Below are 25,143 nucleotides of genomic sequence, written 5' to 3' on the forward strand. Positions count from 1 at the left end.
TGTTATGAATGAATGAAATAGTTTTATAGAGCATGCATTACCAGCAGGTGTCTTAGCGCTAGGCGAATCAAGGAAGGAGCATCAAACCGAGTTAGGTCTGAGTGACCTTGTTGTTTACTGGCAGGAATAGCCAGGTCATTAGCTGCTTTCTGAATAGCTGCAGGCTGTATTGGGACCGGAGGGCAAGAGGAAGGGAGTTCCAAAACTCCCCCCCCCAACCCTAGAAGCTCAGTGTTCTGCCGTCACAGTTATAGGAATGACAGAACAATGGTGGGACTTCTAATTCGTTTAAGTAGGAATCTTATTCCTAGTTTAACCTGATAAGCCATCAGATGTAGGGCTCATCTCAAGAGGCTTAAGTCAAAACGACATCCATTTAAAAGAAATATGGGAAATGAAGGTCCAGAAAAGCAGGCACCATGCTAGATTTTCAGTATATCCTGATAATTTAAATTTCTTTGAAACAAATCTAAATGGATCTCATTCAAATGATCATAAATGGAGCTCATTCAAATAGTCATTTATAATTTGTAGATCTGGCATAGATCCAAGACCTTCTTAACTAAGCCAAGTCCACAGCTCCGCTCCGCCAGCAGAGTGTGCAGAGATTTCCCCTACCTCGCGGCAAATTCCTACTCCTTATTGGAGCGGAGTTGGCCAGCCCCGCTTATTAAAAAATTAAAAATACTTTAATAAAAACCCCAAAAATAAACACTTACCTCTACTGCCAGCGTCCCCGGGCTGCCCTCCTCCTCATCCTCCCGTTTCTCCTACTTAGGTCGATCAGCTTGCGAGAAATGCACATGCGGCCATACGCAGTTCTGCAAGATGACTGACCCAAGTCGGAGATGGTGAGGAAGAGGAGGAGGGCAGCCCGGGGACGCAGGGAGAAGAGATAAGTGTTTATTTTTTAGGGTTTTCACAAAGTATTATTAATATTTTAATAGGTGGGGTGAAGGCAGGTAGCGGAGCGGAGTTCCATGGAGTTTGTTCCCAACTCCGTAGACCTCCACGTATCCCCGCTACGCCAGCCCTGCCCGGGTTTATTCTTAACTAGGTTTAGCAAATAAGACTTAAGTGAAAGACGATTTTAAAATGCACACAACATGAAAACTATATCTATTGTAAAGTGCGAGTGTTAGACAACAGTACAATCAATAACACTTTAAATCTTTTGTTTAATAACAAAACGATTTGCCTATATTGAATCCTGTCAGGATTCTCAAGGTTCACTGACTGGTATAAGAGTTTTCCCTCTAGTTTTCACATGTGCAAAGTAAAGGTAAACCTAGAGCTTTTGAGCAAAAATTGATCTTAAACAAAAATCTCTCACAGAAATATACAGAATTTACATTTGACTTGAAATAAACAAAATCAAGTTCCTGCAGGAACTTTTTAAATAAATAAATACTTTAATAAACTATACCTGTGCTTTAGGAAGCCTGGTTGCACCAGAAAGAAAAAATGTCATGCTGCAAATGACATGTCTACACGGTAGATTTGATAACTTATCATAAAAACGTATTTATTCAGTGTTGTGCAGCAGGGGAATGCTAGCCAGCTGATACTATCAGGCGTACTCCCAAGAGGCCAGAACGGATGAGAGACCAGCAGGAATGGATAAGGGTAGCCATGGGTGACTCAGTCAATCAAGTGACTGGCTATGACCCAGCCACCTTGCCCTTTTAGAGACACTGCCCACATTGGACTTTTCCTACTTTTTAACGTAGACCAATCCAACTGTATTTAAAACATTTCTGCTTTTGTATATTGATCCTAAGTGGCTTTATAATTTGATTGATAGTTCCTAGAGGGCAACTTCAACTTAATCATTATCAACTGAAATTACTCATACAGGGAAAACAATCAGTCAACATGACATTTCAATTAAATCGTGGCCCAGCAACAGAATATGTCTTCTTAAGATAAGACAAGTCTTTCCTTTTCTGTGGTCATTCACTTGAATATAATAAGTAGCTACCTTTACAATTCAACCCTTCGACTTGTAACGCTTCTCTGGGACAAAAAGCTACATCTTTTTCCAGGGCACAAACTAGCAGCACTCCTTACAGCAACATTTATACTTGTGAGTAGACAAAGCTACAGTTAAACACCAGTGCAAGGATTGACAATGCTCTTAAGGGACTGTGTCAATGCTACAGTTATATACAAGTACAAAAAAAGTGACAATGTTGCTTTGTAATAAAGCTGCATTCACCTTCCAGGACAATGGATAGTGCCCACTCGTAACAAAAACTACAACAAAAGATTCACCTTCGAGGACCCCAAGTCCGAATGCTTACCACATTTGCCAGTAAAAGACATGACACTTGTACAATACCAAAGTCTCACACAAAATATGTTTGTTGACAACATGTATTGTATTGATGTCTTGAGACATTGCCAAACACAACATCAAATGCAAGTTTTCAAGTTGATTACATTCTCAAAATGTACTTCAAAAAGCAAACAACCAAAAAAAAAAAAAAATTCCCAGTTGTTGATGGATACGTTCTCAGCAGCAAACCGTTCCACCAGGTACTTTCAGGTAACTGTTACATTTTCTAGGGAGAGAGAGAGAAAAAAACGGCAGTATTAGTGTCTTATATTTCAAATTGCATTAACCTTGCCTTTTCTTGATGACTGAGTCACCCTCAGAAACGTGAATTATCATGTAAATAGTATGTTTAGTTGCTATTTTCTCATTCAAAATCCAGCATTTGCAAAATTCTGCATCCTCTACTTTTTCCAAATTTGGCAACTTTGTGAAGATGAAATTTAAAAAAAAACCAGCAGCGATCAAAATCTAACTGCAGTATTTGTAACACCTAGTAAAAATGTCACAAACAAAATGTATTTCACAAGAGGAGTCGAACATGCCGATTTGTTTAAACCATTAATGTACATATTTTTCAATTAACCATTATTACCTAAGTCAGCTGACATTTACACGACCACAGTGAAAAATACTGTCAAAGTAAACTGCATATGCTTGCCGGGCATATGCTTCTAATACATATAAAATAACGATCTTGCAGTGGTATTGTAAACAGAGTAGTGTTTTTTTTGTAGTTCCAGTATGGATGACATATTTAAAACAAGCATTTACAATGCAATGGTTTCGCCTTTTGAAAAGTTTGAGCTATTGGCATTGTAAATGACAATTTTTATTTATGTGTTGGTTTTGAAAATAAATCAATAAATGGCATTGTCATTTACAATGCAAATAGCTTAACCTCTCGCGAGACCTATAGCATTTGCAATGCAATAGGTCCCGTATTTACGCGAGTTTGAGCTAATGATATTGCAGATAACAATGCGTTTTATTTGTTTCAAAAACCAAAACATAAATAAAAGGTCTCTCACACTGCTGTCTCTCACACACTGCTGCCTCTCACACACCATGCTCTCCCACACACCATGCTCTCCCACACACCATGCTCTCCCTAGAAGACTCACACTGCTGCCTCTCACACACCATGCTCTCCCACACACCATGCTCTCCCTAGAAGACTCACACTGCTTTGTGCTGGATAGTGCGAGTTGATAGCCTGTAGCTATAGGAACTGGTTACTTCTAGATAGGGAGCAGATGTAGCGATCTGATAGGTCTGCTTGCGCAGTTAATTGTTGGCTACAGAAAACTGTAAGGAGGGGGGGTGGAGATGGTATGGTCAGAGTGTATAATCATGGCACTTAAAGTACTGGACAAACTGTGATTGAGTTAGTGTCGACGGGAAGCATGAATCGGGCAGCATGAATCGGGCAGAGCAATTATTTTTGTGCAGAGCGGGACATCACGCAACCCACCCCTGCAAACGACACCATGCACAATTAAGCTATTTTACGTTTTGGCTACAAAAAAGAGGGCCCTGCCATCTACATGTTAACAGCTGTTTTGTATGTAATAGGAGCATGTAGAAAACACTTAGTTTATTTTGTTAGTCTCCTGAAAAAATGCCTTGTATCCCAAAGACATGATCACCAGTGTCACAATTTTGAGAAAGGCATAACCTTATACAGCCATAACCAACAAACTTATAAAACATCATTATCAGCAACAAAACACCAACTATCCTTACACTTCTTTTACTTACCATAATACAAAAAGAACGATAGGATCTTGTAAACCAGGGAGACGAGGTGTAAAACCCGATTTGTACTGGGAGGCCAAACTAGCTCCAGAAAACCCAACATACGGCTATACATCACGTAATACAGATATTCTAAATCTAACAGGCATATTTCGAAACAAATACCATTTTAATGCAGATGACTACTACTTATATCTGGTGTATGTGGTGTTGTTAACTTTTCAACTAGGAAGGAAATACGAAGTAGCACAGGCCTGTACAGTTTAATCGGATGCCTTTCAGTTTGGAGCACGCTCATTGTACAAATCTGGACCGTTAACCTGTCCCTATTTGGCCAAGCAAAATGAATTCAGCAGGTGGTCTAGCCCTGGCCTGGTGTTCAATTATGGGTTGAGGCATAGGCCATGTCGGGTTCTATAGAAACCGTTGGTCCTTACCTAAGTGAGGAACAGGAGGGCCCCAAGGGCTTCAATGAGTAGTCTTCTCTTGTGCTCCATTATAAGAGCCATGTATTTGGTATGGCACAACTATCCAGATGGTCGTGGTTGCACGCATAGATTGAATGAACGTGCCGAGTAGCCAATAAGAAAGCTTATCACCGTCGTCTGTGTGCGGGGACTCACACTTGTTCGTGTGAATGTAGGTCACGATAGGTACTCACCCAGCAGATTACGAGCCTTCATGGGGAGGGTGAGCTCTGTACACATCTTCCCCTCCACACGGACAGTGGGAGGGGGGTGGGAACGGACAGCGGAAGGGGGGGCGGGAACACGAACAGCTGGAGGGGGGGCAGGAACGGGAACACGAACAGCGGGAGGGGGGCAGGAACGGGAACACGAACAGCGGGAGGGGGGGCGGGAACGGACAGTATTTGGTATGGCACAACTATCCAGATGGTCGTGGTTGCACGCATAGATTGAATGAACGTGCCGAGTAGCCAATAAGAAAGCTTATCACCGTCGTCTGTGTGCGGGGACTCACACTTGTTCGTGTGAATGTAGGTCACGATAGGTACTCACCCAGCAGATTACGAGCCTTCATGGGGAGGGTGAGCTCTGTACACATCTTCCCCTCCACACGGACAGTGGGAGGGGGGTGGGAACGGACAGCGGAAGGGGGGGCGGGAACACGAACAGCTGGAGGGGGGGCAGGAATGGGAACACGAACAGCCGGAGGGGGGCGGGAACGGACAGCGGGAGGGGGGCGGGAACACGAACAGCTGGAGGGGGGGGGCAGGAACGGGAACACGAACATCGGGAGGGGGGCAGGAACGGGAACACGAACAGCGGGAGGGGGGGCGGGAACGGACAGCGGGAGGGGGGCGGAAACACGAACAGCGGGAGGCTTGACAAAGGCACCATACTCTTCTCAAAAGTTTTCGCCTGCGTGAACGCTGCTGTGCAGCGGACGCCAGGCGAAACCTAAAAAGTATGGATACTGCAATGGGAACGGGTCTGTGACTGCGGAGGCGGAATCAAAGGCGTGGCAACTATTCAATGAGCTTTTACCATCCAATAACTACATATAAAATAATTCACACCTCACCTCAACTGAAAAATAAATTAAAGTTGAACTAATCCGTGGGAAATGCACAATTTTATGTTATGAAACCTCTATTGGTTAATACGAATAACAACCAGCAGCCCATAGAATTGAATCCGGTTTGGTGCAGCAGAGAAAAGTGACTTCTGCACATTCAGTGCTCTGAGGTCCCCACTGCGAATGAGTAACTAATTTTAAACGTGCATTACACCGAGTATAATCAAGGGTGCCATGAATTGCACATCTGAATTAATGATAAAGATGAAAAGTGCCTCTAAAGTATAGGTTTCAAGAATGTGAAAATTACACCTAGTGTAAATTTTGTGTACAGTCCATGAACATTACGAACACGTGGTCGCCCTAACACGTAGCACCGACCAGATTGGGCTTGGGGGCGCCATGACTGAGTTTGGGAGGAACGCCACAAGCAGCACGCGATCCATAAACTGACGGAGTCTCGCCGTGAAAACCAAACAAGCACTGGCTAACCACAGAGGTCTGGCTTTAATGTGCTGAGGTATGCAAACACAGATATGCACCACTGTGCACACACTATATGTGCCACGTTACTGCTCAACCAGCCTCTTAAGTCTTAACATTTTTTACTTCCCTAAACTTCCGGTTTGCTCAGTGGCACTGGAAAAATATTCTGTGCATGCCCGTGTTTACATTAAAGTCAGACCTCCACATTTTGCCAAAACTTGTTTGTATAGGTGTCCAGTCTGAGCAGAGCCGGCCTTTTCTCCAAGAGCACCGTGGGCAAAATCAAATTTGGCCCCAGCACCCTTCAGAATAAAGAGTTTAAACACACGTTTCATTGGCCCCACGTGGTAGGCAGACTCCTGCGCCCTGGGCCCTGAGCGCAGCTCAGCTGGCATGCACAAGAGATCCTGAAGATGTGCGGCAGATTAATTTCAGCCTGAAACAATACTTATCCGTACACACCGGAAGCTACAGAAGGGGCCACGGAGGCAGGGCAGACACCTGAACTTCGTCTGCGGTTCCCTAACTTAACCACAGGGACGGGTGTATGTTAGAAAAAAAATTTAAAGACATTTCGTCTGTTAACATGGCAATTATGGTTATATTGTAACACGAGGTACACGTTATAGTGCAAGAAGATTATTAGAATGATGCTATTGCAATACCGATTTCAATCGTGATTTTATAGTGCCAAAGGTTTCTGCTTTATTATGGATTGTAAAGGATAGCTTCGTTGTGGCCAGATTAATTTTATACTAAAAATGTCTCAAGCAAGATGGCTTCACAAGGTAAATGCCCGTTCCTGATATCTGCCAACAATAGCACAGCCTTTCATCCTTCTAAGGTCGAAATATAAAGGATATTGAATTGTATCCTACAGTTTATTATCCCTAGGAAAGGCACGGACAGCGGGGGGGGGGGGGGATGGGGGGGGGGGGTGGAACGGACGGCGGGAGGGGGGGGCGGGAACGGCACACGGTCAGCGGGGGGGCGGGAACGGGCACTCACCTGGACTTCTTCCGACGGCGGTCGGCCTGCTTCCTCCCAGGAGTCAGCCTCGCATATGTCTTCCTACTCTGGGGCCCGCTCCTGCGCCCCCCGACACAGCGGACAGTCGGACTCCTGGAAGGACACTGCAGCAGGCAGCACACGTGAAGTCACCTCCATATGGGCACACGGACAGTGGGAGGGGGGGCACACGGACAGCGGGAGGGGGAGGAAATCACAGACAGCGGGAGGGGGGCGGGCACACGGACAGCAGGAGGGGGGCGGGGTAACGGGCTCACGGACAGCGGGAGGGGGGCAGGTGAACGGACTCATGGACAGCGGGAGGGGTGGCGGGCTAACGGCACAACCACAGCGGGAGGGGGGTCAGCAAACAGCCAGTGGTACAGGGAACAAGACGAACAATGAACACAAACATCGGGGACAAAAATAAAAAGTACACGCCCACAGTGGCCACGTCTTCATGATGTTGCGGAGAGGGAAAGAATCGGCGGAACGCTCACAGATCGCCTCGGGAAATGACGGACAGTTCTCTCTTCCAATGGCTATCCTCCATTTATGGAGCTAGCCAATGGAAGAGAGAGGCGGAACGAAGGCCACACTGTTGTAACATTAGATTTAGCCTGCGCCGAAAAGCTGCGCAGTGCGCAGCTTTCGACGAGGCGAAACCTAACGAACATGATGGCCATCTTGTAATGGTAAATAAGGATACACTATGGAAAAAGCTTTTCATGATAGTCTCCTAGTTTTGAGGCAGGGGCTAAGTGGGATGTAATGCACTGCTGATGTAATGAACGGCAAGAAGCGGCCTGTTAGCACTGTCTGAGAGCTGTTGAATCAGCTAAAAAAGAAAAAGAAAAGGAAAGACATGAAAGGAGTCCTTGTTATATGCCTGAGTTAGGCCCATTTGGCAAGCAGCTCTGTAGATTTTTTTCCATTGCCCTCTTTCTGCACAATAATATTTTACAATAACCTTGTGCGTGACAATTTTGGATTAATTTCTCTGAAACTGCTTTGCTTACACGTTCCATCCAACATTATCATGCTGCCTCGAACACGAGGTACAAGGTTTGTACACGCTGTACAATGTCATTCCATCTTCATCCACAGGGAGATGCTAATTTGTATATACATCACAAGGATACTTTTTTATTATAAATAAATAAGCCTTTCCGGGGTTTAGATAGAGGAGACACTTTACGTAAACCAGTGACATGCTAATGAATTACAATGGAGAGCACCAATCAGTATAATAATTGATTGAGGTATAATGTGGTGCCGTCAAGGTATTGACTGCATAACATTAGAAATAGGTTGATTTAATACATATGAACAACAAGAGTGATGATAGGTACTGGAGTATGGTGAGTTTTTACTCAAAGATGAAAACTGCTTTGTATCATAAGTAAGCCCGCTTGGGCTTGAAGTGAATTAATAATATAAATTATTTTGGGTATTTTAGTTTTTAAACATTATAATTTTCATATTATATGGCTAACATGAATTTGGTTGTTTGAGATTGTATATGAAAACATATGAATAAGTGGAGATGAATAACACAATAAAAGATGGATGCCATAACACAGCCTGTGTACCTTACCTTTAATACTTACTTTATGTTTGCACATTAATCATGAGTGGTGTATAAAAAAAGATTTCCAAAAAGGCACTTAATGTCATAATCAAGGTTGTTGTTCAGCTGAAATGTGCTAAATTTATATATAAGGATGCATTTCTAATGAGGGAGTTGTTTTTTTACGAGATCAAAGCATACAACTAAAAATATCAGGTTTTTCAAAGAGATTCTAGGGAACTATTACAATGTAAATCGTCTACTGTTATGGTTTATCAAAGGGATAACATGCATCATAATGGTTCTGTATAAAGACAATCTGTGAGATTTCATGTAAGAAAATACAGGACTTCAGCACCTCAGTGGGCTGGTTGGGCTGCATAGGATCCTTTTGGGCTGGTTGGGATGGGCCTTTGGCTACCACTGGGCAGGAGTTGGGCTACCTTTGGGCTGGGGGGATACTTAACCGGACATTTTAGGTAACTGGCCACCATTTTGGTGGCAGTGACCCAGCAGCCGGTGGGCGGTATCCTGGGGGCTTAGCTGTTTTCCCGCCCTTTAACTTTTCGCATGGGGGGTTGGATTGCCGGTTGTTTGTACGTTTGACAGTATTGGATTTTCTTCTTTGCTGAGGTGGTCTTGTTGGGATCAGGTGCTTTGGGGGAGTATATACTGTTTGGGGGTTGTCGCAGGTGTTGGTGTGTGTATGGAGGCCTTTGGGTTGGCATTTATTCACTAAAAGGGCAGGGGGGGAGTTATGAGGTTGGGGTTTACAGTTGGGTAGATATAAGAAGTTATATAGTTAGGTAGGTAAAAAGTTGCAAATTGCAAGTTGGTGTTTATAATTGTTGCAAAGGGGATCCAATTTTAGTGGTGGGGGAGCGGGGTATGTTAGGAAGTATATATTTAGTGAGGTCTAGTTTTGTGCGGCACAGGCCAAGGGTATGTATTTGTAAGGTGCACCTATTTCCAATAAAGCGGCCTTTTACACACCAAGCAGCTGGTCTGTGGTATGTGCTTGCCCCGCCCAACCCCATTATCAGCCCAAAAATAAAGCTGGCAAAACAATATATGACCACTCTCAAAACACCTAACATGGATTATCACAGTGAATATCCTTTACCTCCATGGTTTGTTGGAGTGGGTGACCAACACCGAAACCCTTACCTACTTCGGTAATATGTGAGATTTTTTTGTGACAAAATACTGGTCTACAGCCTTTAGCAGTGTGATAACAACCCATGATTAAAGGCCAACTGGTTTTTAACAAATTATTTTCACAAGGAATAGGGGAGACCTACTGCCTAGGGCAATAACTTTCATAAAAAACAGATCCCACCTATAGCATCGGACTTAGCGTTAAGTAGTGAATTAATCAGGTCCCTTGCCTTTATAATTTGCTTCTCAGCATACCCAACTAAAAAAAATGTGTGTACTTAGGGCAACAATGCAACTATTCGGCGCAGTCATAAAATTCCAAATGTATATAAAATTACAGTTGGGAAAGCAAAGTATGATCTCTCCTAAGAGGACCTAACAAGCATTGTCATGTGTCATGCAAATTTTCTATAGCAAAGGTTTATCAAACAGGATACAAAAATACCATCAAAATGTGTTTCCATCTAACAAAATACATCCCCACAGTAATTACAAACTACCCTTAAATGCCTACTGATGTCAACTCATGATTTTCACCATAAACATGTCGACCTACTGCCTTTTTCAAAGTTTTTCATATTAAACAGATCCGGCCTATACACTTGATAATAGACTTGCCATCGCATCGTTGCTGTTTGTGAAGGAGGTAGACGCTGATACAGGACTACAAGTCCCAGGGGCTTGTGGTGAGAGCCTGCACCTGGGAGAGATCGCCGTGCCTATATAGCGCCTCGCCGCTCCCGCTCCCAAGGGCTGGCCCGTTTGAGCCCGTTCGAGAACGGCCGAGGACGGGACGGGGCCACCCCCTAACATCTACAGCCCAAGGTCAGTGCAAGTCCAACTACCTCGGCAGTGTCATCGAATTGCAACTACTATATATCTTTAGGAGTAGGTGTTTCCATCTCGCTCTATATAATGACCACCCCTAAGGCTGGGATATGCAGGAAATCCTTGACTGGTGGGTCAATTGTAGGTACTTTGGACCAATTTCTCATAAGAGCGACTTCGGTCTTAACCCCTTCCATGCTCATGAGGAGCTCAGCTCGTCATGAGGCACAGTTGAGCTGTGCTGATGACGAGCTGAGCTCGTCATGAAAGCAGCAGAATAATAATTTCCAGCACAGGGGAAAAATAACCACCGCAGCGATGTGGTTAAACAACGAAATTGAGTTGACAGAAAAAAGACTATCGTTGGATAGTGCATTTGACAAACGATCATCTATGGGAAGCCTGGCCAAGGTTCGGTCACCTATCCTCCAACAACCCATTGTCATTAACATGTCAGCCAGCACTGGTGTGCATGAGGGGAACCAGCTACTGAAACCCGTTGGCAGCTTACCTTGCCTTTCCGAAAGTGAAGATGTCTCATCGGGTACAGGAAATGTTCCCAACCCATACAACTTGCATCCTATATCGCCGACACCTAGTGTTAAGACCCGATCTGCCTATAGGTCTAAAATGGGAGCACCCCAAGTAATGGTAGGCTCAACTTCAAAAAGGAAGCGTGGGGGCATGCACGCCAAAGGAAGAAAAGCAAAAATTCAGAAAGCTAATATAACAGATGAGAGCGCGACGCCAGCAACTTCCCATAGCCAGGCTACGTGTCAACCTACTTGCAAAGTGATCACACTGTCACCGAGTCCTAAAGATGTGCAATTTACCGAGTTGGGCTCGGACTTCTGGAATAAGCTGGAACTCATTTTTAAAAAGACATGTCTCCCCATTTACGATAGACTAGACACTATCGAAAATAGACTTGTGTGCCTTGAACTATCGTTTGCATCGGCCCCGGCTCGGGGAGTAAACAGGGCCACCAGGGCAACTGATAAGCAAATGAGTCTGATTGGGCATAATAATGAAGTTGTCCACTCCAATTCTCCGCAGTCTGCGAACAAAATAGTTGGTGTCTCGGTTTCTGCTGTGGCATCACATACATCACCCCCATTTTCCTCCAGCAATTTAGCAGTGTCCAATCAACCCAAGCAGAGTGGAAGGGCAGAGTCAAGGAAAGAAAGCAGGCCTGTAACCAGACTACCCCAAGCGAATAATACCCCTTGTGCCCCACCAATAACTAATTTACTGTGTATAGATCTTCCTCCTGAATCCAGTCCATATGTGGTGGTCCTTGCAGGGGTTCCCACTTTGACCCAGGACAAAAGGGAGGTGTACACGGAGCTTAAGAACATATGTATTCACTGGCTTAATTTCAACCGGCCTCTCCCTACCCTGGTTTCAGCTGAAATTCTGTTCGCTAGACGTGTAGATTGGGTGGGGCCACGCATAAAGTCTATTGAGGGTGAATGTGTAATTATTAATTTCAGGGATATAAGGGCTGCCGAACATATTTGTAAATGGGTCCCGGTAGGCTCAGCAACATTAATCCAGTCACTACCATTGACCTATTTCTATCCAGCTAAACATAATGCACCCAGGCAAATGCCTTTAGATGAGGGGTTGCAGAATTGGAGTAACTCTGGGGGAATAAGGTTGTCCAATAGATGTGATATGCTGACGCCCATTTGATCGGAGGTTGAGGGATGTTGTAGCAGTGCCTAAGGATGCTAAATTAGTAAAAAGAATGAACTCATCTGTGGAGAAGGTTAGCCCCTGGGTTGGGGTATTAGTCGCCGAACATAATGGATTCCTACCAACTGAAGAGAATATAGCTTCGAACTGTCCAGGTTGTGAGTTACCAGCAAACCAACCAGTGGGAGAAGCAAATCTCACTTTATACTATGGCCAGGCATTGAAAACAGACGCCATCTTTTAACAAAACGGGGGGATAATAATGTTGGTGGTTCATCCAGCAGAAACTGTGTAATGTCGATGGTATCTTGGAATATTGCGGGTATGGGACCCAAGCTTGCCTCGCACGACTGGTTTGATTTCATCGGAAAATTCTATATTTGCCACTTCCAGGAGACTTGGTTGGTGGACCCTGATTTTCGGCTGGGTTATCTTAACTTTTATGTCCCTGCCGTAAAGAAGGATAAAGGTCGCCCGATAGGAGGTCTAGTGCTTTGAGCTAGGCAGGTTTAAAACTGCAAAATCCAACAATTATCTGTATTGAATAATGACATTCTTGCAGTGAGACTTAGCTTCCCCTCAGGAAAAAGCATCAATATCTTTAACATCTATGCAAGAGGCCATCCTAGGGGGAAAAAGTCAGAGATAATATCAGCCCTAGATGACCAGTTAGAGGCCATGCCCAGCAATACCCTGCCACTTGTAACAGGAGATTTTAATACGACATTTGAGCTGCTAGAGCATGAAGATTTGAGTATAGTGGAGGAGGAAGACTCCAGGTGGGGTATCCCCCCAACTTGAGCTGGCACCCATGAAAAAGTGGACTGAGGCGGCTATCCAATTGAAGGGGCTATGTTTAGGGAAACAATTAAGAGCTGCCAATGGTAGAACGCCGTCTGATAGACAGGGCACCAGGACATACGATAATGGCCATAGGTCTAGTCGCATAGACTATTTGCTTGTCCATTTAAAATTGTGGCATTGCCTTAAGGACATGATAGTAATAGGTCATATTGAAAGCGATCATAACCCCCTTACCTCCTTATATAGTTTGGATATAGACAGAGTTGTAGCAGTAACCCACAATATAATTGCCCCAGATCATGTTCTAACCAATGACATGCGCCACCTTAAGTGGAGCAAAATTATTGAACAACCCGATACCCTGGCTACTATAAAAACTGATATAACTAATGTGCTAGAAGAACTGGGGTCTAGTGCTACTAATGGGGAGTTTCACTCCCTTATGATCGATGCCCACATAAAACTCTTCACTCGACTAAAAACCTATTTTTGTAAGGCGGGCCCAGGAAGAAGTAAATCGAGTACGAAACCTGAAGGTTGGTATAATGAGGCCTGTCTGCAAGCTCGGACCAACCTGGTTTTAGCACTAAGAACGAGGGATCCAAGTAATGTTAGAATGGCACGGGGTTGTTATAGGAAAACCCAGTTGGAGGCAAAAAAGTTGTGGGGTGAGTGCAAGTGGCAAGAACTCAAAGAAGCATGTGTGGCTAAGAACCCAACATTATTTTGGGATACTTATAATTGGGACAGGGGAGGGCGTCCTGATCGCCCACGGAATAATGTTGCTCAGCACCAGTGGATTGATTATTTCAAGCCGCAGTATGCCAGTAGTGGAAGCGAAGGAAGCTATGGGCCCGTTTTTATGCACATTTTATGAAGGGGTGGCCTTTACTTTCGAAGAAGTTGACAAGGCGTTAGATACAGTAACTGAGGGAAGAGCAGCGGGCATAGATTGTATCCCTGCCGATGTTTTCTTAAATGATAAACAAACTTGGCATTTATACATTGCCTTTTTGGCAAATGCAATCGCCCAAGGAGCTGATGTCCCCCCTCCTGGAAAGGGGCAGATATTATCCCGGTGTATAAAAAAGGAGACACATCTGTTGCAGGCAATTACAGGCCTATCAGCCTAATCGACTCAATGCAGAAGATTATGGGTAGATTAGTTTTGAGCAAGGTGCAGACTTGGAATGAAGAAAGCAACATCCTGTGTCCACTGCAGGCTGGTTTCCGCCCTCTAACTAGTACCATGGACCAAGTTTTTCGCATAATCATCCTTCATTGGCGAACAGTGACATTGGGTAAAGGGGCTCTTTACGCTGTGTTCGTTCATTTGAGGGCAGCTTTTGATTTAGTTCCGCGCAGTAAATTATGGCGAGTCTTGGAAGAGTTGGGGATGGCCCCGTAGCTGTCGACATTAATCGTCCGCCTACATGAGGATAACTTCGCCCGGGTCCATTGGGGGTCATTTGGCGAGGTGACGGAATCCTTCCCCGTTGACAGAGGAGTGCGTCAGGGATGAGTCATGGTGCCTACCCTGTTCTCGCTCTTCGTCAACAGGGTGGTTGTCTACCTTTCCTTGGCCCCCACGGATGCTCGGGTACTTGCAGGTATCCGTGTTCCAATCCTCATGTTCGTGGACGATACTTTGATTATATCCAAAACACCGAGTGGTCTCCAGAGGGCCCTGCAGCGGTTCGAAGATTTTTGTCTCCTGGGCGGTCTGGAAATTAATACTGCAAAGACCAAATTCAGGTCATTCAACAAACATAAAACATTTAGAGGTAGCGTACATAGGAATAAATCTCCCCTGGAGCAGGTTAATGCTTTTACTTATTTGGGTGTCACCCTGCAAAAGGATATGTGCTGGAATAGCCAAATCGATCTGACTGTTATAAAGCACCAACAACAATCAGGGATTCTCCTAAATAAGTTTAAAACCTCACAAACCAAACCGATTAGTCCGGTACTCGACATCTATGCCATGAAGGTACTGAGTTTGGCCCTATATGGAGCCGAACTGTGGGGTTTGTTTTGAAAATCTGAGTTGCTGACTTTGGTGGATAATGAGCTTCTGCGTAAAGTTACTAGTGTCCCGCAAAGTACCCCACTCACTCCACTCTTAATGGATCTAGGAAGGAAAGCCATGGAACATCTGGCCAGGTTCCGCCCCTTATTATACTGGTGTAGAGTATGGAGTACTGAGGAACTTTCACACTACGCCCAGGGCCTCATGGATATCATTAAACTCGACTCCTTCCACAAAATTAAGTGGCTGAAGGAGATTAGATCTAGGTTAGTGAGTTTGGTTATGAGAGAAATATGGGATGACCCACAAAATGCAGATTTTCCTTCTAAAAAGGTCCTTAAGAGAAGATATTGGGAAATGGTCTATTCAACAATATGTTTTAAAGGCCTATCTACCCATCTTACTGGACGATTTCTTGAGCTAAAGACCTGGCCAGAGCTAGAGAAGTACTGGGATCTTATTGAAAAGCCTTATGATTGTAAACTGTATTTCCAACTCAGGATGGGCACTCTCCCAACAATGCTATTCACTGGTAAATGGGTGGGTTCACCTAATGATAGATGCTCTGGGTGTCTGGACCAGCAGTAATCAGTAAGCTATATACTGTTCTTCTGTCCACTATATGCCGCACCACGGTGTAAGTGGATAAAGCCAATCTGTAAATCTCTGGGTATCAGAAGACATGCTGAGGCCTTGCAAATTTTATGTTCAGACCCTACTCCACCTATTGTTATAGCTGTGGCAAAGTTATTGAAGTGGGCATGGGTAATTAGATCAAAAAAGTTCCCTTTGGCTAGATAGTAGTTGGACCATTACGCTTCTACTTAGCAATATGTTGCTTATTTGTAGATCCATGTATAAGTAAGGGCGTACGAGTTTCTGCTGGCAGTGATAGATTCTTTGATTTACTGAATTGTTCCCTATAATACATAATGTTATTATGAATTTTGGATATTTGGCATAATGTTTTTAGCTTAAATTATCCTCTTTTTTAAAGATTGTATTCGATAGTCGTCAAAGGAATTTAATTGCATCTTAATTATTTATATACAATGTTTTATTATGGATGTTTTAGATTGTATTGAATTTTGATGATGTTTTTAATGTTGTGCTTTTATGACAACTGTCGAATAAAGTTTATGAATGAATGACTTGCCATAATTTCTTACTCATTCATTTATTAATGGATACAGTGGCACCACAAATAAAGGGGGGTGGGGCATGTGGAGGGATCAGTGGAGTTAGAGGGAGTGCAGGAGTGGGGGTATTAGAAATTTACAAATAATAGATTACAAAAGAAAACCACGTATCTGAAGCCACCAGCAACCTCCAGCATTGCATAGTGCACCCTCTCCTCTTCCGGGGCCCCAGCAGCCCCTGGGACAGACTGCAATCCAATCCCAGTGCTGCAGAGCAGCGCGAGGATTGGCTTCAGTGTGCTAGAACAACACTCCGCTCAGGCTAGGGAGTCTGTGGGGGTTTCTCCAGCCTGGCTGCTTAATACAGATGGGCTGGAGAAACCTAAGTGCGCATGTTTGTTTTGGTCGACCTGAGATGGCTGACCAAACACACATGAGCACGTAGCACAGCTCCTCCCAAGCCTCAGCCCCGCCTCTCCCTACAGTGCTGGCTAAGAACCAGCAAATGCAAAATAAAACGATGCAAGAACATTGTTTTATTTTACATTTGCTAGCTCTGAGTCAGGCAGTGGGGCGATGCTCCTACATCATTTCGGAGGAGCCACCGCTGATTGGTTAGAAGTTTTTCCAAAACGCAGACGGTGAAATGTGATTACTCTTTCAGTAAATACACATAACATCCGCCCAATCAAATGTAGTACACAAAAAAATAACATATGGGCGGAGCCTAAGCATCTCTCTTACTATTACTTCTGAAAGTTATTTTTCTGATGCTCACATAAGGTACGGCATAAGCTGCGCTGTCCACCAGCCCTAAAAAGTAATTTATCAATACCTCTGACCAGCATGCCATGCTACCAGCGTGCAAGTCATTTTGATTCACTACATTTTGCATACTGTGGAGGAGCACCAGAAGTAAAACTTTTAAAAGAGGGATCAATTGTGCCACTCTGGGTCACAGCCACCTGGATGCAGAGGCCCTTAAGTTCTGTCTACTGAGGCCGTATGGTGAATCTGGTATGGACCAGGAACTGCCCAGGGTCCATTTAAAATCTTGTGGGGCAGCATTTTATGCTGAGCATACCCTGAACAAATGTCCCCTTCATGCTTACCTCGGTTTCAAAGATGGGACGTTATTCAGAAAGCACCATCAGAGGGAAAGATCTTTTTCTATACCAAGATGTCCAGCTGACTTTCATTCTCAGCATTTTGGGCTAGATTAGGAATCAGACAACACCCGCAAGAGAAACTGACTGCTTGTACTGGGCACCAAGGTGAACAGACTTTGAAGGCCACCTGGCACGCTCCTTTTCTCTCTCAAGTATATCTCTCTCTTTGGCAGTGAACCGTTACCTCATAAGGCACCATTCACAAAAGCAACAACAAAAACAAGCATTTGCAATGCAATTGGTTTTGCCTTTTGGATCTTATACGCCGTGCTTAGTTTGAGCTCGTGGTTTCCGATGCTGAGCACCGGAACTTAATCATCAACACCGACGCTTGAGCATCAGTTAAGAAAACATTCTTTTTTGGTATGCAGAGCTTGATTAAGTGATTTGCCCACAATCACAGGATGTTGAGACGAAGCCGAGACTCAAACCTGGTGTGCCAGCTCTGAGGTCGGTAGCTCTGGCCATTATGCAACGTTCTCTCCACACTTGTAGGGGTCACGACTGCAGGACGCACCCGCCTAACAGTCCGTGTCCCAGGCGCCTACCTAATCCACACTCAATCCAGAGGGGTTATATATGTATTTTCGCCTAAATACAACGTTTACAACGTTTCTTTCTCAATGATCAGAAGCAATATCAACGTCTATATCTTCGCATATCATATCTTGATTGACCAGCAAGAGTTTTAGGAACTTGTCCTGAACCATTCATCCTTTCACAGTCCTGAGCCCTGTCGGGTTGGAATTATCACCGACTGAGCGACCTTCGGATCCCTTACAATCTTGTACAGCCCTGAAGAGTCGTAGGCAGACTGTGCCAAACACAATGAAACATGTGTCGGCTGGTTCTTCATGTGTCTGAACATTAAAGACACCTCACACCAAGGACAAACCTGTTGTTTTTATTCTGAAATAACACTACTGCGAATATATTTTCCATGCCTTTGTCTCCATTATTGCATTTGATTTATGATTGAATTTCATTAAACCAATTTTAGAGTGTGCATGGGCTTTCTGTTTTTGTACTTATGCATTGAATTGCTGCTGCATTCGGCTACCAACATGCAATAATGTAATACTTTTAGCCAAGCAGCATCATGGCACCTGGATTGGATAACTGAGTCTGCAACTTGTATGTTACAAGCTACAAATTATAAGTGTCCGAGATGCATCAAAGTGCTATAGCTTTAGTGACAAAATAAAAGGGCAAAGAGGTGGCAGGAAAGGCAAGCTCGACCTAAATACATCTTTGTCATCACAGAGATTCCAGGGGCGCCATCAATTAAAGCCAATACCATCTCCCAAGTAGCCTTCACATTTGCGGATTAACCCATTTCACACTTTTACATTTCTTTCAGGAAGCAAACACCCTGGCAAGGCTTGTTTATTAACAGTCTGTTCCTCTACTTCACACACCAGAACTCTTCCTCCTTTTCACATCAGCTAAAACATTTTAACTGTCGGAGTTAACCATTCCGGGTCGGTTTTATTTTGTCTGACAAAAAGTGTGTGTGTGTGTGCGGTTTTTGTTCAATTAAAAACATACAGATGCTTTGTACCCCAGAGATCCCCACACACTTCAACCTCTGAGTGAGAGCAACAAATTCGCTACAGAACAGCCGCGAAAGAAAGCAAAACAGAGCAGAGGGCACAGAAACTTAGAGCAAGAGCGTGTAACACATCTCAAGAGGAAAGAAAAGTGTTCAAAGAAGATTGCTGTAAACATGCACTGTCATGGATTACTCCAGCACATACAAAAAACACTAAAGAGAAAACTAAAAGAGAGCCGTGGAAGGAAACACATAAAGAGGACTTTGGTCCAGAGAAGAAACAAACACAAGCCATTGAATAAGGAACAACTACATGAGTAACTAGAACACCAATGAATTGAAAGCAAGGGAGGACTTTAAAGTAAACTAAAAATGGGTATTTTGCAACAGGACAGCAAAGATTTTTTTTATCTTCAGCTCTGGGGTGGAGGAAGGTGGGGCGGGGGCCTCAACAGTTCGATGGTCAAAGGTCAGACTGATAGGAAAGCCAATAGGCTTCTACCTTTCAGAAGCAGATAAAAAAAACATGTTGGCTAATTTCAACACTAATTATTTGCAGCAATTGTGTAGTGTGGGTTGGGGCTTGTTGCGCACATTGTTAAGTTAGCATAGGCTTATTAGAAGTTTAAACGCCATTTTGCCTTTTTGCCGCTTTTGCACACAACACTGCATATAATTGTTGTTGTAAGTTAGGCAAGGTGAAATGCTTCACATGAGAAGGGCTTGTTTTCAACATACCTAGACTTACATTGTGACTCTAGTCTGCACACTGAGTTCTAAAGCCTGCAAGGTCATCATAACAAAGTAGCTGTTGTTCAAGCTGATCGGCTGACATTCTAGCCATAACATATATGCAGCTGCAAGCCAATGTGATTCTGGCGCCTTTAATATCACACCGTAAGCATGATTTGATTCACTTGGAAGAAGCCCGTTTTTCCAGACAGAGAGCTTTTGCAGATCCTGATGCGATTCACACCTGCTGATCTTAGAGGTATGGGGTCCTCTAAACAAGCCTTAGAGACCTTCTATAATTTATAAAACATAGTTCCTAGCTAGGGAGGGTAATGCACTAGGCGCTATAGGACCTATTTTCACCATCATTGTAATATGATTTCTCCCTTTGTGTTTTATGGAATTGTAACAATGTTGATAATATTATTTCTAATCATAGGTCTGCTTATGTTAGCAAAGAAACTGCATCTTAGAGCACGTTGAAAATATTTTAACCCTTCCTGTGTCTCTTTTTTAATACAGTTGTGGACTGGTATGAGAGCATAACTAAAGAGTGTTCTTACTTCCCACCATTCCTGAGTATAACCTAAGTCGGATGTTCTGGGTTGTCTAATCATTGGTTCCTTTGCTATAGGACGGAGAGCTAATGTGGCACCGATGCTAGCTGGTTAGGGTTTCTAAGCACTGAGGTGAGTTTTTTGGTACACCACAATTCACTGATGTCCTGGGTCTCTGTGCACAGTTCTGTGTAGGAGCAGGATCCCTGCGATATGGCGCACCTAACGTTGTGGTTTTATTGTGAGAATCTCGAGTAGTGCATATATCAGTCCACAACCCCCTCACTATTGTTTCCGGTTGACAGTGGTGACGGATAAACCTAAATATAGTTATAGGTCTTTTTCAAGCTTGATAAGATAAAAAATGGTTTCCATTGAATTAATACCCAGTTGTGCTACAATATTTTGTATTGTACTGTTTTCTTTCTTTGTCGTTATGGTGGCCGTTGATATCCCACAGCACAGTAGATTGGCTATTTGCAATCATCTGCAGGGTTTCAACGTTGCCTTGGAAGGCATGGCAGTTGTTTTTGTTGCGAGGGTTGACGCAGCTTACCCGTTTGAGCTTTTCTACTTATGGGTTATGTTCCCGGCAGTTAATGTGTATACTAATGTGTTTCATACTTACACTCCCACTGCCGTGCTTAAGGAATACACTCCTTATAGGACACAGGAGGTTCCAATTTCTGCTTGGCAGGACCGCGTTTGGTTTGATGGCGCCCTTCCCCACCCTCTCACAACTATTAGATTGGGTCCTTTGTCCATTCCAGGCGCTTCTTGGCCTGTTTTGGCTGGATTTACCCCACACCTGCGTGCAGGGGGATGTCCCTTACTTCAATTGAGGCCCCTTTATACCTCTGCAGTAGCTGTAATTAGGGCTTTGGTACATTACATTTCCCGCAGGTGGGGGGCCCTGGTGTTGCGGCGCATCCAGTTGGGCCGATCGGGTTAAAACTTAGCCTCATTATGGTTAATGCAGTTATGGGCAAGCGTCCCCAAGATAAGGATGAAATGCCTTTTTGGCTGGCAGAGGAATTTGACCAACTGGATGCAGTATTTCCTAATATGACTCCTGTGGAGAAACACAGGATTCTGACGATTAGCTTGCAGAAAGTCTTCGTACCTGAAGTGACTTACTGTACCACCTGGGGAATGATTTTTGCGGCAGTCTATACGAGATGCTTCGGCACCCCGTCAATGTCTGTCCTACCCTCCGTCATTAAGCGTGTTCGGGACGAGCACGGACCAGAGGCTGCTGTTGAATTGGGAATGAGACTCTCAGTGTTTGACGTAGTTTCCGATCTTGTCCTTGCTAATGTTAAGGGTGATGCAGTAAGCTTCCAGATGTCGAATGCTTTGCGTGCAGTCCCCGATGCAGAGAAACCCCGTCAGTTACCAAGTATGATCACGGCGGCTAACAAGACCGTTGGCCTGATAGTTTAGGTGTTAAGCCTTTTGCCAAGGCAGTGCGAAAGCAAACACAGGCTGCGAAGTCTAACAAAGATGATCGCCCCGCAGGTCCAAAACAGACTTGGACTAGAAATAAAAAACAGGGTAAAAAAAAGCAACAGAAACAGGGGTCCTGTTCTGCCTCGCCAATACCTATGTCTACTGAGGCCACTTATAAATTGCGCAACCGCACTATGATTAAGTCACCTGATCGTTTTCAGGTTCCTGATCAACATTCTCCTCGCTCTTTGCAGGATTCATCGGTATCACCCACCGGTGGAGGAGACGGTGGCAGGGGGAGGGGTGCGAAGCAAGACCCGCCCAGCGAAGCTGACTGTAAAGGCAAGAAGGACGACATTCCACGTCAGAGACCCCATTTTCAAAAAAATAAGGTTGCTGCTGTAACAGCGAGATATGCCACAGATAGTGAGAACGCATCTTCGGAATCTGACATGGGCGCGCTGATGTTATGTTATGTTATCAGAGCTTATATAGCGCACAGCTGCCCCACAATAAGGCGTCCCGGCGCTTTCCACAACAGAAAAACAACTGGTTACTACAACGGGAAGCTCCAACAAAACAAAGACCAGAAAAGTATTTTAAAGGAAAGAGGTGGGTTTTGATAGCTTTCCTAAAATCTAACAGACCCTCCAATCCACGTATATGAACCGGCAAGGAGTTCCAAAATTTGGCCGCCATATAACGGAAGGAACGTCCTCCCGCACGACAACGCTTCACCCGGGGAACAGTGACCAAATGCTGCCCTAAAGAACGCAATGCGCGAGGTGGAACATACGGGGTCAGCAAATTGCAGAGCAGATTAGGCATAGCAAGTTTCAGAATCTTAAAAGAAAGACAAAGTCTTAAATTGAATCCGCTCCGCCATAGGGAGCCAGTGAAGCTTCCGGACGGTATCTGCAATAGGACAAAACCGAGAGAGACCCAACAAGACCCAACAAGGTTCTGGCCGCCGCGTTTTGGATATGCTGCATCCGGATAATCTCAGCTTGATTAGCCCCCAATAACAAGGAACTAGCATAGTCCAGACAAGAAAGAATAGTCGACTAGACTATCAGCTGACGAGTTGAAGGATCGAAAAACTTTAAAAGAGGTTTAAGACCTCTCAGAAGGCTGACGCATGTACCTGCAATTTTTTTGGAAACTAAGAGAAGAGTCCATTCACACCCCCAAGTTCTTAACCTGCTCCTTAGGTTCCGAAGCCTTGCCTAGAGCATTCGGCCACCAGTGCTCACCCCACAGACTTGCATTCTTTCCAACTAACAAAACTTCAGTTTTATTTGCATTTAGTTGCAAATAATTAGAAGTCATCCATCCAGCTACGTCTGTCAGGCCGCTTCTGAACCTAGAGGCATTCAGGGTGGAACCTTCAGCCAGTGCAACCACTAGCTGCGTGTCGTCCGCATATGAGACCATCGAGAGATCCCACTGCCTGGCGACCGCTGCTAGTGGCTGAACATATAGGTTCAGCCACTAGCTGAACCTTGATGCTGATGGACAGCGCAGATTACTATTTTGCTAGAGGCCCTTAGTCCACTACTGAAGGTGACAGCGACTAACAAATTTGTTGTAGTGGAGACAGCTGATGCCAGAGTGGCTCCCCTAAAGACTTTTTGAAATTGTCGTTTTAATTGAAGGGGACATACAACGTACCATAGAATCGGTATTTTGGGAAAATCTTACTACTACCTATAACATTTTGTTGGCGGAGGCAGATTGCCCCCCCCTTTTGTTTTAGAAGCTCCGCAAGGGGAGGAGGTAATCCTCCCTAGTTTTACGCACACAGTGCCGAAGGATCAGGCCATTCATTTTGCAGAAGAATGGGCTAAGGCGCTTGCGCCGGCTTTGTATCGTACTCGCTGTGAGTGAGACAAATTTTCCCCCAGACATGAGATTCCTTTACGGTCTATGCCACAGCCTCAACCCCAATACCCCATGTGACATGAAGCATAGGCTCCCATGGTGGAAATCCTTGAGCAATTGGAATGGATCACTGACATAATATCGACCTACCAAAATATCGAGGTAAAAATATAGAATGCCAAAATATCGACCTCCTATCTCCAAACAGGTAAGTACAAAAATATCGAATCAAAAATATCGATGCAAAAAATATAGTTAGTCAAAATATCGATTTTTTTAAATGCTTTAAATTAATTAAAAATTACTAAAATAATAAATATAATTAACGTAAACATACTTAAGATACTTAAATAACCTTAAAATTAGTTAATGTAAGTAAAAAAAAACATACAAATTGATTTGTTAATACACATATATATATATATATATATATATATATATATATATATATATATATATATATATATATATATATATATATATAAACTTAATGTTAATAAAAAAATTACAATATTTTTACCGTAGGATAGCGGAAAGGGTAAAATTGACCAATCCAGTGAGTGCAACAGTAGGGAAAGCGTTGGATAGCGTAGAGGTAAAAATTACTATTCCCACTCCAGAGAGTGCAACAGTAGGAAAACCGCTGGATAGCGTAGGTGTAAAAATTACTATTCCAACTCCAGAGAGGGCAACAGTAGGGAAAGCGCTGGATAGCGTAGGGGTAAAAATTACTATTCCCACTCCACAGAGTGCAACAGTAGGTAAAGCATTGGATAGCGTAGGGGTAAAAATTACTATTCCCACTCCAGAGAGTGCAACAGTAGGGAAAGGGTTGGATAGCGTAGGGGTAAAAATTACTATTCCAACTCCAGAGAGTGCAACAGTAGGGAAAGCGCTGGATAGCGTAGGGGTAAAAATTACTATTCCCACTCCAGAGAGTGCAACAGTAGGGAAAGCATTGGATAGCAGGACGGTAAAAATTACTATTCCCACTCCAGTGAGTGCAACAGTAGGGGAAGTAAATATTTCATATATAAATAAAAATAAAATAAATAATACCAATTACAAATTAATTAAAATACTTAACACTTTTATATAATATATTAATTAATCAATTAAAAATGCAAATAAAAATAAAAATAATTACCTACTAATATAAATGATTTACCAATTAACAATAAATTAATTAACAATTAGAAAATAATAAATTTGATAAAATAAAAAAATAATTTAAAAATAGAATTACTTCCAATTAAATTTTAAATATTCCCCTATAAACCCACAACCCACTACAGAAACTAAATTAATACAATTAACATAATTATCAATTAATTAATAAAATTAATTACCCATTATATTTTAATTAATTACCAATAATTAATTAACAATTATTTCACAATACAAATATATAAATGAACATATTTAATTATTTATAATTAAATAACTTCCCA

General features: G+C 43.4%; 1 protein-coding gene across 1 annotated transcript in view; it reads right to left on the bottom strand.

Annotated features, from left to right (window-relative positions):
- Positions 1-2,368: 2,368 nt before the first annotated feature.
- Positions 2,369-25,143, bottom strand: part of ZGLP1 (zinc finger GATA like protein 1) — a 448,601-nt gene continuing 425,826 nt past the window's right edge. Inside the window, exon 6 of the mRNA XM_086936394.1 lies at positions 2,369-2,564. Within this exon, the coding sequence (XP_086792520.1) occupies positions 2,516-2,564 (49 nt within the window). The 3' untranslated portion in view covers positions 2,369-2,515. The remainder of the gene's footprint in view (positions 2,565-25,143) is intronic.

The sequence above is a fragment of the Lissotriton vulgaris genome, chromosome 1_1 (assembly GCF_964263255.1).
Source record: "Lissotriton vulgaris chromosome 1_1, aLisVul1.2, whole genome shotgun sequence".
Lineage (NCBI taxonomy): Eukaryota > Metazoa > Chordata > Amphibia > Caudata > Salamandridae > Lissotriton > Lissotriton vulgaris.